Genomic DNA, 13,356 nt, shown 5'->3' with positions numbered 1-13,356 from the left:
TGACCCCTAGTTGTCAGGGAAACCTTGCGGAGTTTTTTTTCTGGATCGTTGCTCACCTCTTTAAAGTTGCGAGTTCGATCTTTCGAATATTAGAATCGCTCCTTTTTTATCATTTCCTTTTTTTCTCCCACTTTTCTTTATTTTGGGTCTTTAACGAGCCGAGAAACTTGCAAGTAACGATTCCAAAAAGTATGGTGGCCAATACAACAAACTATACCGCCATTCCTCCCACCGAGGACGGTCATGTCAGTCCTCTCAAGTCTCCGACCGTAAGTTTATCCCCATGAAGGCCTAATGTTCCAATGGGAACCATCCATGGGTTTGGCCATGATGCCAATGTTGTAGTACTGAATTTAGCTCACACTCGCTATCGGGTTTCTTGATTCCCTTAGAGACCACGTTTGCATCGTATTCTGGGAGCTATTGTTATTGTGTTGGCTGGCTCGGCTATTATTGGGACGATCATCGTCCTTGGCACTAAATCCCAAAAAGGTAAGAAGCAACTAGCCAATAACAGCTGACCATGCGTCCATGCTAACTCGGTTTTCCCTTGCAGAGCCGAAACGTAATGTGATTATGATGGTCAGTGACGGATTTGGTCCTGCGTCGGAAACATTTGCTCGTCAGTTTCATTGCTGGCGGGAAGATTTGCCGGTAAAATCCATGTTACCTTTGGACGAAGTCCATGTCGGCCACAGTAGGACCCAAAGTTCATCGAGTTTGGTCACGGACAGCGCAGCAGGTGCCACCGCTTTTTCATGTGGTCTAAAATCTTACAATGGCGCTATTGGCGGTAAGTGGAACCTAGTCGATCCCAGGGCAACTCTTATAAACCAAGCCATATTTACGGGAGCGATGGGTCGGATGGAACCACCCAAAATTGGAAACGAGGTTATATTTGCTTTGATATTCATGTGCTCATTTTGCGGCTTTTTTTTTTAATCATAGTGGATCCGGAAGAAACGCCATGCGGCACTGTTTTGGAATCGGCCAAACTTCACCGTAATATGCTGACGGGACTTGTCGTCACATCACGTGTAACGCATGCTACGCCCGGTGCGTTTTCAGCGCATGTGGCCTGGCGCGACTGGGAGAATCAGATTGCCGAACAACAAATTGGTCACAACCCACTGGGCCGTACGGTGGATCTCATGTTTGGCGGAGGCCTTTGCGAGTTCCTAAGCAATACTACCCAAGGTAGTTGCCGTGCCGATCAACGCGACCTCCTTGATGAGGCGCGAACCAAGTTTGGCTGGTCCATCAGTCGCACACGAGCGGAATTTGATACCATTGCAGATGATGCACAGTTACCCCTCATGGGTTTGTTTGCCCCCAATGTAAGTCCAAAATTTTTACCATTATCATTATCGTTATCGTTATCAATGATCATCACAAACTATCGTGAAAACGATAAACAAATGCGTCATCTCCTCAAACCCCCTCATTGTTTTTTTGTGTTTTGATTAGCATATGGCATATGAAATTGACCGTGTGCCCTCTGAAGAACCATCGCTCAAGGAAATGACGCAAAAGGCATTGGCTATCCTGAAAAAGGCTTCTGAAAAAGCCGATACAGGTTTCTTTCTGATGATCGAAGGCAGTCGCATTGATATGGCCGCACACACGTAAGCATATCAATAAACAAACTTCAATGGATGGCGTGTATGAAATAATTTACTCACAGCTTCTGTTTTTGTTTAGTAATGACCCTGCTGCTCACATTCATGATATCTGGGAATATCAACAAGTGTTCAAAATTGTGCGTGAATTTGTGGAAGCCAATCCAAATACCGTTGTCATTTCGACGAGCGATCACGAAACCGGCGGTTTTACTGCTGGTCGCCAAGTAGGCGAGGATTACCCTGAGTACAAATGGTGAGTGATTTACGCTTTTGGGCCGTCAGGTTATGTGTGGGCAAAATAAATATTTATCATGTGATAGGAATCCTGAGGTCATTCATCGGGTGCAGAATTCGTCTGAACAACTGGCCCAAGTATGGGCTGATGCGGTTCAATCCAATATCGCATCGCAGGATATGCTTCGTAATACGATTATTCACGCTGGTTTGGGTATCGATGATCCTACCGACGAAGAAATGCAGAAATTAAACGAATGGAATCATCACGGAAAATCGGTGCTTGATCTTGCGTACTTGTTTGCCGACATGGTTTCTCGACGTGCTCTTATTGGGGTAAGTGAATCGTATAATGCGTCAATCTGAAGAAAACATCTTCACTCACTGGAACGAACCAACGTGCTTCATCGTTATCAGTGGACAACGCATGGTCATACAGCGGTTGACGTCAATCTTTATGCTGTGGGTCCTGGCACCGAAAAGCTTCGAGGCAGCCATGAGAACACGGAAATTGGCGATTTTATTGTGGAGTATCTTGATTTGGATCTCGATGACATCACTCGTCGCTTGAATGAGTAAGTGGTAGACAACAAGGGAAAAGCGACTCCAAGCTCTGACCAAATTTTATTGCAGCGGCTCATTTTACCAAGCGGCTGTTCGACCCGACATGCGGGGTCAAGATGTCCGACGTGAAGCCGCGCACCATTACCATGGATAAAATAACAAAAAAAAAGGCTGTATGAAATGCCCATTTTTGAGTTACAACGGCTTGGTTTTGTTTCTAAAAGAGCCAACTATTTATTCCATATTTTTTCAACGTTCTTTTTTTGCCCTCCTCTTTTTTTTATTATGTGTTTTTTGTGTTATGACTGATACCAACCAATAAAAAAGCTCGGAAAGATGAAAAAAAATTCATCTTGGTAAACTGGATGGTGTTGGCATCCGGGCATTCCCATTCATCGCGCTTTTTCGGATTCTGAAAATCAATTTAGCAGACCATGACATCACACGAACGTAGGGGGTGGCGGCTTTTTTTTTTCGGCTTCTTATTTAAAAGAACGCGAGGCAGATAATCGCGTTTTGAGTTTTTTTTTTGTTCATACCTTTAATTTCTTTTACTTCCTAATCATGCTTGCTATTACTTCTCGTGCTTTGAAGACCTCCGCTGCCGTCAAGTCGTTCCGTCCTTTGACGGCTATTCGCACCAAGGTCACCTTGCCCGACCTTCCTTACGAATACGATGTAAGCTATGAAGCGCGCGTGTATGAGACATGGATGGAATTGTTCTCTGACACACACGGTTGCATTTAGGCTCTTGAACCCCATATCAGCGGTGAAATTATGAAGATCCATCACTCCAAGCATCATCAGACCTATGTCAATGCTTTCAATGCCGCCGAAGAGAAGCTCCAGAACGCTTTCCAAGCCAACAACTTGACCGAGCAGTTGGCCATTCAAAACGCTATCAAGTTTAACGGTGGCGGTAAGTTGTTTTTTTAAGGGTGGCACAAGATGGAAGCCAGGAAGAGGAAAAATGAACCACATGGATTGGAGGAGCTGAACAAGAAAATCCCCAAAATTTCTAGGTCACATCAATCACAGCCTTTTCTGGCAAAATCTTGCCCCCAAGGGTCAGGGTGGCGGTAACTTGACCAAGGGTGCTTTGTCTTCGGCTATCGACAAGGAATTCGGTTCTTTCGACAACTTTGTCACCAAATTCAATGCGGCCGCTGCTGGTGTTCAAGGTAAAGTGCCCGGGAAAGAAAAAAATCCGCAGGATCCATTATGTCACTTGTTATCTGACTTTATTTTTTTTTGTTTTTCCCTGTTCAATCATAGGTTCTGGCTGGGCTTGGTTGGTAAGTTTATTATGAAGCAGTTAAAAAAGGAGCCATTATCTAAAGGTGAGCGATACATCTTGATTAGGGTTACAACAAGGAAGCCAAGCGTCTTGAAATCGCTACCACTGCCAACCAGGATCCTTTGCTCGGTAAGTGTAATTTTTTTTTTTTAATTTGGTGTGAACCTTGTCAAATCACGTGTTCGGATAAATTCATGCCGCTCTCCTATTTTTCCTAGCCTTGGTGCCTCTTTTGGGTGTTGATGTTTGGGAACACGTAAGCAGTGGAATGTGAATGAAAGCGGTAATGGCTTAACTGATGACTTACACTTTGCTTTGCGTCAAAGGCTTACTACTTGCAATACAAGAACGTCCGCCCCGATTACCTCAAGGCCATCTGGGAAGTCATCAACTGGGAGACCGTGGCTGAGCGTTTTGCCAAGGCTCAGTAAGAAGAGCGATCGTCTTTTTACCAAGTCAATAACACCCGTGTAATTCATAAACAAAAAAAAAAGTACAGCATGAAGGATAGCTGATCATCCTCCCTTGTAATAAAGTTCGAATCACCACTAACAAATAGTCCACCAAAGCAACTTGCATTGAGGAGACGTGTATGTGTGTGTGTGTGTGTGTGTGTGTGTGTGTGTGTGTGTATGTATACAGCTTTGGAAGCATTCATTCAATTTGTGCAAACTAAATTTTTAGTTGTTGGCTCTCTTTTGTTTTTGAGTCGCTCCCGGATGGAACTGTTCTTTCATCAAATGAGGCAAAAAAGTTCAGTAAATATTGAAGCAACCTTGAGTAATTGATTTTCCGTTGCGCTGACGGTGGCGGATTAGATATGGGTTCCCGTCTAGGGTGGCAAACTTTCCCGATAGTGATCATCGACCCACACACGCACGATGTATGCAAGTGAGAAAGGCTCTAAAAAAATGTTAGTGTGGTTAGATTTACTCTGTGTTCAAAGCGCTTGGTCAAATTGCTGAGCAACGAGCCATAATGTTCAGTGAGCGGTGTCAGCGGCCCACATTTGTATTGAGTCTTGCCTTGCGCCATACGGCTCACCACAGATTTACACGTGTACTCCCAAGGTTTTTGAGAAAGTATAATTCATTCATATGCTTGTTTTGACCGTCGCAGAACCTCTACAGTGCGACGTGCAGGTACTCGGAATAATGTATTCGTAGCTTTTTGTGGTGCTAAAATATCCGTATCCCACGGTGTAGATGCCCCTTGAGCCTGGCCGCATCGTGATATAAGCAGGATCGTATAATGATTGTTATTGGGTGAACCATCAGTGCATAATGAGGCCGTCAGCGTGTCATTCCGCCATGCCGCGCCGACAAACACGTAAAAGACACAAGCCGATGTTGGCATACACCGCGTTTCCATCCCTCACAAACGTTGCCTTAAAATTCATGGAGATATTACCTCGATTTGCATGAATGAGCAAGATGAGACAAATGATGAAGTAATAGCAAATAGGCGCGTTTGCTGCAAATGCTGATGGTGGGCAGAACCAGGGAATTTTCTTTTTCGCTCAAGTTGGCAAAGGTGGACCAAAAATGGCAATCCAACGTTCAACGTTGCACCATCAAGGTTTTGCTGAAAAAGAAAAAACTCAATCCTATGTTGCCCAAAAACTTACTCGGGCGGAAAGACACTAAGGAAGTTGGGGGGAAAAACAAGCGACGGGTTGGGGGGACAAAACCTTAAAACCCATGATACACCGGAAAGCCCATAATATACCTGACTGCCTATCTTATATAAAAAATAAGATTGGCAACTTCACTTGACTTTGTCCAACCGTACTTCTTGTCTCTTTTTTATTTCCTCTTTTAAAGATACAAAAGATACATGGAGTTTTCTTTTAATACATGCGTGTGACATACACGTTGCTGCATTTCTTCGGTATTGGTTTGTCGATGACGGCAGAGCTGGATAGAAGATCTCCCCGTGTCATTTCTAATGAAAATAAGATAATGAGAGCTTGAATACCTATAAAGTACAAGAAGTTGAACACTACTGTAAAAGGAAAGAAAGGGAACAGGGGAAGACATGGTTGCTTGGGATATATGCTACAACAAAAAGAAAGGTTCGAGGAAAAATAACTCAGAATTGCAAGAGGAGGTCAAGGTAAGATGTAGAAACCAATAAGAAAGGGTGAGTCGGTCAGGGATAGTCTCAAAAGTCAAAATGAAAGAGCATGGCACTTGCTTACTTTCTAAAGTTAGTCATTTTGCCTTCTTTTACCCCGCTTTCTGCCAACGAAGGTCCGACTCCAATCCGCATCGAAGCTCAAGGCCAATTTTTTTTCAAGGGGCGACCGTGTTTTGCCTAATATACCGTCTATCTGATGTCCATGTGTTTGTAAGTGTAACCAGACACCCCAAAACATTTCTGTTTTCAGCATAGCCGGAGGAAGGAAAAAAAAGGGGGGATTGGACAAAGAAAGAAAGAAGGGGGAAAAAAGGGAATAGACACATCGAGGGGGGATGGAGGTACTGGTACACCACGGCCCATATAAATTATTTACAATACTTATTTTTTTGACGGAACCCTAAACGGTAACACCCTCTTTTCTGGCTCTTTCTCTCTCACATCCTATATAAAACTTTTACCCCCTCATCTTTTTCCTTGCTCTCGTTCTTGCTTTTTTTTTCCTGATTATTCATATTTCGCTTTCCATTGGATTTCATTCCGCTTATTTGTTGCTTCTTTTCCGACTTTGATTTCATTTCTTCATTATCCGTCGCAGAAATCTTGTTTCCATCCAGTGTCCTATTTTGTCAACACTCATTATTGCTATTATCTCGGTGTGCTCTGAACTAAAAATCTTATTGGTCGGGTTGAACATCCTTTTTTTTGATTTACCAGTGAAGCAGAGAATAATCCATTTTTCCTGGGTAAATGGAATCCGTCATCACCATTGAACAACAAGCAGCTATGCAACGGCCTTACAAGTGCGACTTTTGCCACAAGTCGTTTTACCGGTTGGAACATAAAGTGCGCCACGTCCGTACTCATACCGGTGAGAAGCCCCATCTTTGCAGTTTCCCGCATTGTGATAAACGGTTCGCACGGTCGGATGAATTAAATCGGCACATTCGTGTGCATTCAGCTCCTGCCGCGGTGTTATTGCAACGACGACGTAAAATCCGTCGTCTCAGCAATTCTTCCAAGCAACGGTCACTCGATGATGAAGAAGCCTACCTTCGACAACAACAACACTGCTCGATTCTACGCTTTATTCAACCTCACACCAGCCACCCCACATCGAGTCTCCATAAACCCCGTATAAGCCCCTACCGTCAATCGCCGACCGCGAAATTAAACCATTGTCCAGTTCCAGGATGTTTCAAGTCGTTTTGGCGACATGGCCAACTGACGCGCCATATCGAGAAACAACATGACCCTGAGGTGGCAAAAGTTCCGTCACCGGCCATGACAGCTCGTCCACCGTTTCCCACGTCAAAGGAACAGGTGAACGAGGACCTCATCCATACAGGACAAACCGAGTTTTATCCGTATCCTCCTCCAGCTTCGTTTCATCAAGGACTGGTTACACCAGATCGATCGCCTCATTTGTCTTCAAGCTGTTCCAGTAGTTGTAGCGAAGATGGTGGCGATGGTCCGACCGACCGGCTTCACGTGCTTGCAGAAGAAGCATCCTTGAGAGACAGGTCTAGAACAGAAATTCAGCTCACCCATCACTTGCAGGTTTATTTACCACCCCTTTGGAATGAACGAGACACCGTCATGTGGTTCGATCAGCAAAATCCCAATACCGCATCACCTCGATTGCCATCTATCAAATCTTTACTGTTGGACTAGAAACGTAATCCGCACAAGAAACGTAAATTTTGCCTCCCTTTCTCCCGACCCCACCCACATACCTCTCCTCTCCAGAGTCCCTCTCACAGGCCAACATTTTTGCTCAAGAGGAACACAGAGAAAAGCGCCATATACATAGTCATATTTTGTTTGTTGTACATAAAAATCATACCACATAACGTGCACGCATCAACTTATCTTACCAACGTATGCACCCACATGCGTACACACGCAGAATGAATGGGTGATTGGTGAGATCTTTTTTCTAACCGGCTTCATTATGTAATTTCGGGATGCCTTTTTATGGAAAAAAGATCCATTATAGTTGTTATGATGTTAAGGTTTACGGATTGGCTATTAAAGGATGGAACTTTTTGTTTATCGTTGGATATCAGTGTGATAGGATACGGGTTATCCATTCTGGGCAACTTTCAATGGAGTAGCATGACAGGCAAACAAAATAAAAATAGCTGTATGTGATGATAGGATAAAACTTTTTTCTAGACCTAACGTTAGTTTCGGATGGCCTTTTTCATTTTTTTCTACCATTGGGGATGTTGTTCCTGTGTAAGCGTCCTTTGAAATACCGTTTTCATTAAACTGCTTTGGCAGACAAAGGCAGAGTTTTGGCAAGTGTGGATTTCTTAGTGTTATATGGTCAAAGGCTTCAATTTTTAAAGGATCATACATATTGACAACAAGCTTTAAGGCATGATTTGATTTCTGATTCAGGAAAGAAGAAAGGTCTGTTACCCTACCTTAATAATAGATTTACCAACCCATTGTTAGACAAAAGAACATAAACGGCTTCACAGTCCAAAAATTGATATTATTCCGGAGGCAAAGGAAGCAGAGATGGGTGGAGAAGAAATGGGTGCAGGAAATGTTCAAAAAATATAGAACTAAAATGCGTAATATGTTAAATGCTCATCGGGATAAAGTAGTGCGATCGTACATATCAATGGTTTACCAAAAAATGTAAACCTCACGGGCACAAAAATGAGCGAAGCCGGGATGGCTCATCTAATGATAACTAAAGCTACAACTTACTCAGATACTCCTTCATTCTCACGTCTACAAGAAAACAAATAAGCGCAAAAGAAAGTTAAGGGAAGAAATGCAGAGAGTGGAAGCACAAGGACGGAGATTGGAACCTTGCGAAAACTGTACAGAAAAAGGAATCTATGACTCTCTTATTTGATTGAGAGAGGATCTCAATAAGCGCTCATCCAGCATCTTGCTACATACATATACAACTGAGTAATCCTGGGCCCTCATCGGTTGGCTCGAAGATGTGAAGAGGACAGTGTCCTTGGGTATCGTGGTCGGCGACATTCAGGACAGCACAGAACTTCCTCCTTCCGTTTTGGTTACAAAAGTCAATGTCATTCGCAATCCTCCTCCATTTTTTTTTTTAGATTTCTCACTTTTGCTTTTATAGCGATCAGCACAACAAGCAGGGTCTCCTGGCATTACAAGTGCACGCTTCTTTAGACATGATCAAAGTTCGATATGTACCTGTAGATTGACATAGAGCATTCAATAACCACATAAATCCAAAAACCTGAAAGAAAAGTAAGGTACGCCGCTGAGATCCTTTGAAGCATATCACTAAATCTAGATTTTTCCAGTTTTAGGAAGCCGAGAAGTGGGAAGTCGGCGAAATTGTCCAAGATATCCTTGATTCCATTCAGTACCGGCAGCTGGCGCTATAGGAGATGGTTTCGCCCGGGATCTCGGGGACGTGTCGCTTAACTTCGAAGAAAGCCGAAAATCAAAGCCTGCTTGTTGTTATCCTTTTGAATGAAGAATTTTAGTTCAAAAGTAAGTCTGTTTACCCATCCAAAATGCCATCTATCTAATCTTCCCCGTTTATAGATCTGCAACAAGTGTCAGGAACGATAGCTGAAGCCCGTTTGTCACGATGACGACAAAGAACTAATTCAATCTTGTTATGCAACAGACAGCTTGCCAGACATTGTTACATCAGGGCAAGGTCGAGAAGTAAGATTTCAAATTGTGTGGTCGTGAAGACCGCTGCGTTTTACGGCAACATCACAGCAGTATCCGCTTTGTTGCCTAAAGTGATTACATATTATCTGGTCTACACTTGCCTCAGCGCAGCTTTATAAGCCAAGTAAGTTTAGTGAAGCCGTATCTCCAAAGACGCTATTCACTGATTGTCATTTTTAGCTTGGAAGGAAGAAAAAATAGTTACATTTATTCGAAAACGGAAGAAAAGACCGTTGTGTGTATGTTTTCATTTGAGGGGTGATGGTACTTTCTTATCTTATATATTCATCGACTGAAGGATAGATAGTATAGAAAAGAGATTAAGAGACATGCCAAGGAGAATAGAACATGGAAGAAATACATTTCATTTTAACTAGTTATCAAAGAGAGGAGTCAAGATGAAAAAAAAAAAAAAACTGGATTGTCTTTATTATTCACGCACGCACGCACGCACGCACGCACGCACACATGGCTGCGGCTTGCGGTCTTTACTTTTTCGCTTTCTCCTTGGCAGGCGACCCAAGCCAAAAAGCATAAAATAAGCTAAGCTCCTACCCACCAATGCAAGGGGGCATATTCCCCCTCCCCCATTTTTATAATCGAAGCATAGAAAAATAAAAACATGGATGAGCATGTATCAAGTCAATATGCAAGATCAAAAAGAAAAATAAGGAACAAACGATCCAGTATCATAATCATCCATCAACATTTTCTCTCTCTTTTTTTTCTGTTCCATCTTTTTTTTTTGTGGTTGATTCATCATGATGCCTTCCTCATCGCCTTTTATTCATCAGGATATTTTCTTTCAGCCGTTTCTGTATTCCAACCCAAAAATAACTACGTCTTCATCATCACAAGGAAGTGGCGACGATGATGAAGATAATATTCCATTGAGTGCGTATTGCACGTTTCCAACTATAGGATTTACATCCCATCCTTTCACGACTTCATCAAGGCCTCCACTACGGCGCCCAAGTGCTCCACCTCAACGTCATCCCAGCGAAGGCTATCGAGCCACATGGCAAGCCCGACGTCCTTCACAACCTGCGATCAATCAACCGGCTTTTGAACTGTTAGAGGATACTTCGGATGATGATGACGAAGACGACGTACCTATTGGCGTTCTTCAGGGCCAACCTTCGACCAATCGAAAAGTAGAATACCAATCGGCCGCAGAAAAGTACAAGGAAAAAGTCAGGGTTTGGGCGAGGGACACATCGAACAATGCCATTTAAAAGGTTTCCTCCTCTCTTGTTCTTCTCATTAACCCGTCTCTCCGTAATGTTCTTGATCCCATTCATGGTTTGCCGACAAGCCCAGGCAATGGGGCAGGCAAAGTAAAAAGGAAATCCAATAGTTCTGTGATATTGTATTACCCACTGTTTTATTTCCTGTTAATCTAATTTAATCATAATAATATCGTATTACTGCCGTAGCTGCTGATGAATCTCATTTTCCATTGTGCTTCAATTATGCAGTGCGAGATCGAGTCGCATTTCAGGGTTTAAACCTAACAGGCTGCTGTGTGTCGCCAGTCACATCATCCATTTGCTGAATAATGAATATGACTATATCCATCCCAAATGCTTGCTTGCTTTCTTCCTTGTTGGTTTTGAGGTCATCTTCTAATAAAACATAAGGTGATGAAACCAATGACAAAAGCAATTTTCTTGGTCCATCATTCAGGCTGTTTATTCTCTTTGGTGACTCGGTAGGGGAAGCTGAAAGGAGGCCATTATTGGCGAACCATGTTAATGCATCATATTTAGTAGGCAGAGCAACTCGCGCATACCGTGCCATTGGGAATGTAGGTATACAGTGGATGGTTTGTATGCCTTGTAAGTGAGCTAGAGACACACGGGGATAGTCACGGTGTCGACAGAATCCAAGCACTTTGGCATACCATTAACACTTTGTAGGCTTACGAAAAATGTAATAAAAGTAACAACATACAACATCGGCAAAGGACATCATGATACGCAGAAAATAGTGTTGATGTGACCCTTGACCGTATCATCCTTATTAAATTAGGGAGCAGTTCTGTCACAGTCAACTCCGCATACTCATAAAACGTGCAATAACCACCTTGTTGTTCTGAAAAAGCTCTCCCTGACTATGATGACAATAAGGTTTTTATGGCTTTGAACCGTAATATTTATATAAACATGTGTGATAACAGAGTCAGGAAACTTGCCATGTGAGAAATGAGCGAAATGAGACCTCCAGTTATGCATTTTCCGTGCGTACCTAGATCATTCGGTTCTAGAGAAATAAGAATCTTGACAAGAACGGTGGTTTTATCATAAGGAGTAAGCATGATGAATCTTCTCTTCGTATCTTCTCCTTATAGGAGCTAGAGTTGTTGCGATAGGCTCTATAATCAGTCCAGCCAAGTGTATGTTGGGACCTGCCGAGTTCAGAAACATTTTGTTGGACGGCGTCCTTTTGTTGGTGAGCCAGTCTATTTGATTTAACGGATTCCATGTTTCGGCGGACGATCTCTATCTTTCTAGAGGATGGCATCCAATTCGTCCTTGTGCGATGTTGATTGTCTTCGACTTTTTGTTTTATCTCTTTTAGTTTGGCGGGACATTGTCTACTTTTGTAGCGGAGAGATGTTCATATTTTCTGTGGGAGATAACGCGTTTGATAGCTTAATATGAGGGGTTGAAATAATAAACGAGCATGCTGTAATCTTTTGGAATTCTGTTTACTCAAAAATAAGTAATGAGGGGTTGAGATCAGTTCTATATTCTGCACCTGTTGATTTAACTTGATCCGTCATAAGAAAAAAATTTATGTTGTAGTGATCGTTGTTGTACCTACATGTCTTGAAATATTTGTTCACATTTTCCATAGAACTACAGCCCGATACTGATTATACAATGATATGGTGCTTTTCTTACCATCTTTTCCATTTACCGTATATGCTATTACACCCTTGATCTAATACCAATCCTTGAGCATACAAAATAATAAAGAATGGCAAGGTATCAATGTCTTTGGCAGATGTGATTTGTTGTCCGAAACCAAGCAAGTCCAATTCGCTAGTGAAGGATGCTCATAAAAACCTCCCTTTGTTTCATCCCAAGAGTTATCCCCGTAAACATGAAAGAAAAACGGCCGGGTCGCACCTCTTAAAAAAGCAAGTAGAAACCCAAGTGTCTAGATAGACCTCGTTGACCATGTACGATGCGTATCTACAGTGATCCAGCTAGTTATTCCCTGGTCAACTTCCGTACTCATTGGATCGCCTATTTTTCATATAAAACATTGCTATGGGTGTAAGTCATCGAATGCAGGGACCAAGAAATTACTGCCGATACATTGACAGTAAAAAAAAATAGTATAGGCACACAAAAAGGCGCATGTAGATAAAACAAGTACCAAGCGTGACGCGCGCAGTTTTGTTCACCTCACATGAAAATTTCTTCGTTTTACAGAATGACCAAGCCCTCCTAAAGGGTTCCTCACGCATAAAGTTTATCCCCCATCTAAGGCATCCAAATGATTAAGCTAATCGTCATTTTTTGAGTCTTCAAAAGGTCAAAAAAAAGCTATAGAAATGTTGGTGTTTGCTTGAGTGCGTTTGATTAAATAAAACTTGGGTGATGATTGCATTTGGGCAACATTGCCATTAGCAACCAGAGCACGCGAGAAAAGGCTTTTTGCTTCCACCAAATTCCGCCGAGACTTAACAAAATATGATAAGTTTGTATAGGTATTGACGATGGAAATGCACCTGGCAACCGAAATCCTCAGTTGGTGGCAAGTACTACGTCCATCAGCGATGGTACTCAACTTGTTTATTAT

General features: G+C 42.5%; 4 protein-coding genes across 4 annotated transcripts; all 4 read left to right on the top strand.

Annotated features, from left to right (window-relative positions):
* The first annotated feature begins 67 nt into the window (after positions 1-67).
* BYT42DRAFT_577678 (alkaline-phosphatase-like protein) lies at positions 68-2,898 on the top strand. Its single transcript, XM_051569202.1, has 9 exons — positions 68-269; positions 393-492; positions 557-793; positions 949-1,337; positions 1,468-1,625; positions 1,702-1,875; positions 1,943-2,192; positions 2,274-2,431; positions 2,490-2,898. Exons 1-9 carry the CDS (start codon positions 192-194, stop codon positions 2,572-2,574), a joined length of 1,629 nt encoding a protein of 542 aa, XP_051420825.1. The 5' UTR covers positions 68-191; the 3' UTR covers positions 2,575-2,898.
* BYT42DRAFT_577673 (Manganese/iron superoxide dismutase) lies at positions 2,880-4,279 on the top strand. The gene is made up of 7 exons (XM_051569201.1): positions 2,880-3,098; positions 3,168-3,339; positions 3,443-3,601; positions 3,696-3,715; positions 3,783-3,846; positions 3,936-3,973; positions 4,044-4,279. The coding sequence occupies exons 1-7, from the start codon at positions 2,985-2,987 to the stop codon at positions 4,146-4,148; spliced, it is 672 nt and encodes a 223-aa protein (XP_051420824.1). The 5' UTR covers positions 2,880-2,984; the 3' UTR covers positions 4,149-4,279.
* Positions 4,280-6,261: 1,982 nt separating this feature from the next.
* Positions 6,262-7,823, top strand: BYT42DRAFT_577666 (uncharacterized protein). Its single transcript, XM_051569200.1, has one exon. The coding sequence runs from the start codon at positions 6,607-6,609 to the stop codon at positions 7,528-7,530; it is 924 nt and encodes a 307-aa protein (XP_051420823.1). The 5' UTR covers positions 6,262-6,606; the 3' UTR covers positions 7,531-7,823.
* A 2,309-nt stretch (positions 7,824-10,132) lies between these two features.
* Positions 10,133-10,919, top strand: BYT42DRAFT_577662 (uncharacterized protein). Its single transcript, XM_051569199.1, has one exon. It carries the CDS (start codon positions 10,305-10,307, stop codon positions 10,776-10,778), a length of 474 nt encoding a protein of 157 aa, XP_051420822.1. The 5' UTR covers positions 10,133-10,304; the 3' UTR covers positions 10,779-10,919.
* Positions 10,920-13,356: the final 2,437 nt, after the last annotated feature.

This window comes from Radiomyces spectabilis, assembly GCF_025331425.1.
Source record: "Radiomyces spectabilis strain NRRL 2753 chromosome Unknown BYT42scaffold_10, whole genome shotgun sequence".
In the NCBI taxonomy this organism is placed as follows: domain Eukaryota; kingdom Fungi; phylum Mucoromycota; class Mucoromycetes; order Mucorales; family Radiomycetaceae; genus Radiomyces; species Radiomyces spectabilis.
The sequence above is the reverse complement of the archived record's forward strand: the minus strand, read 5'-3'. Positions and strand labels throughout refer to the sequence as shown.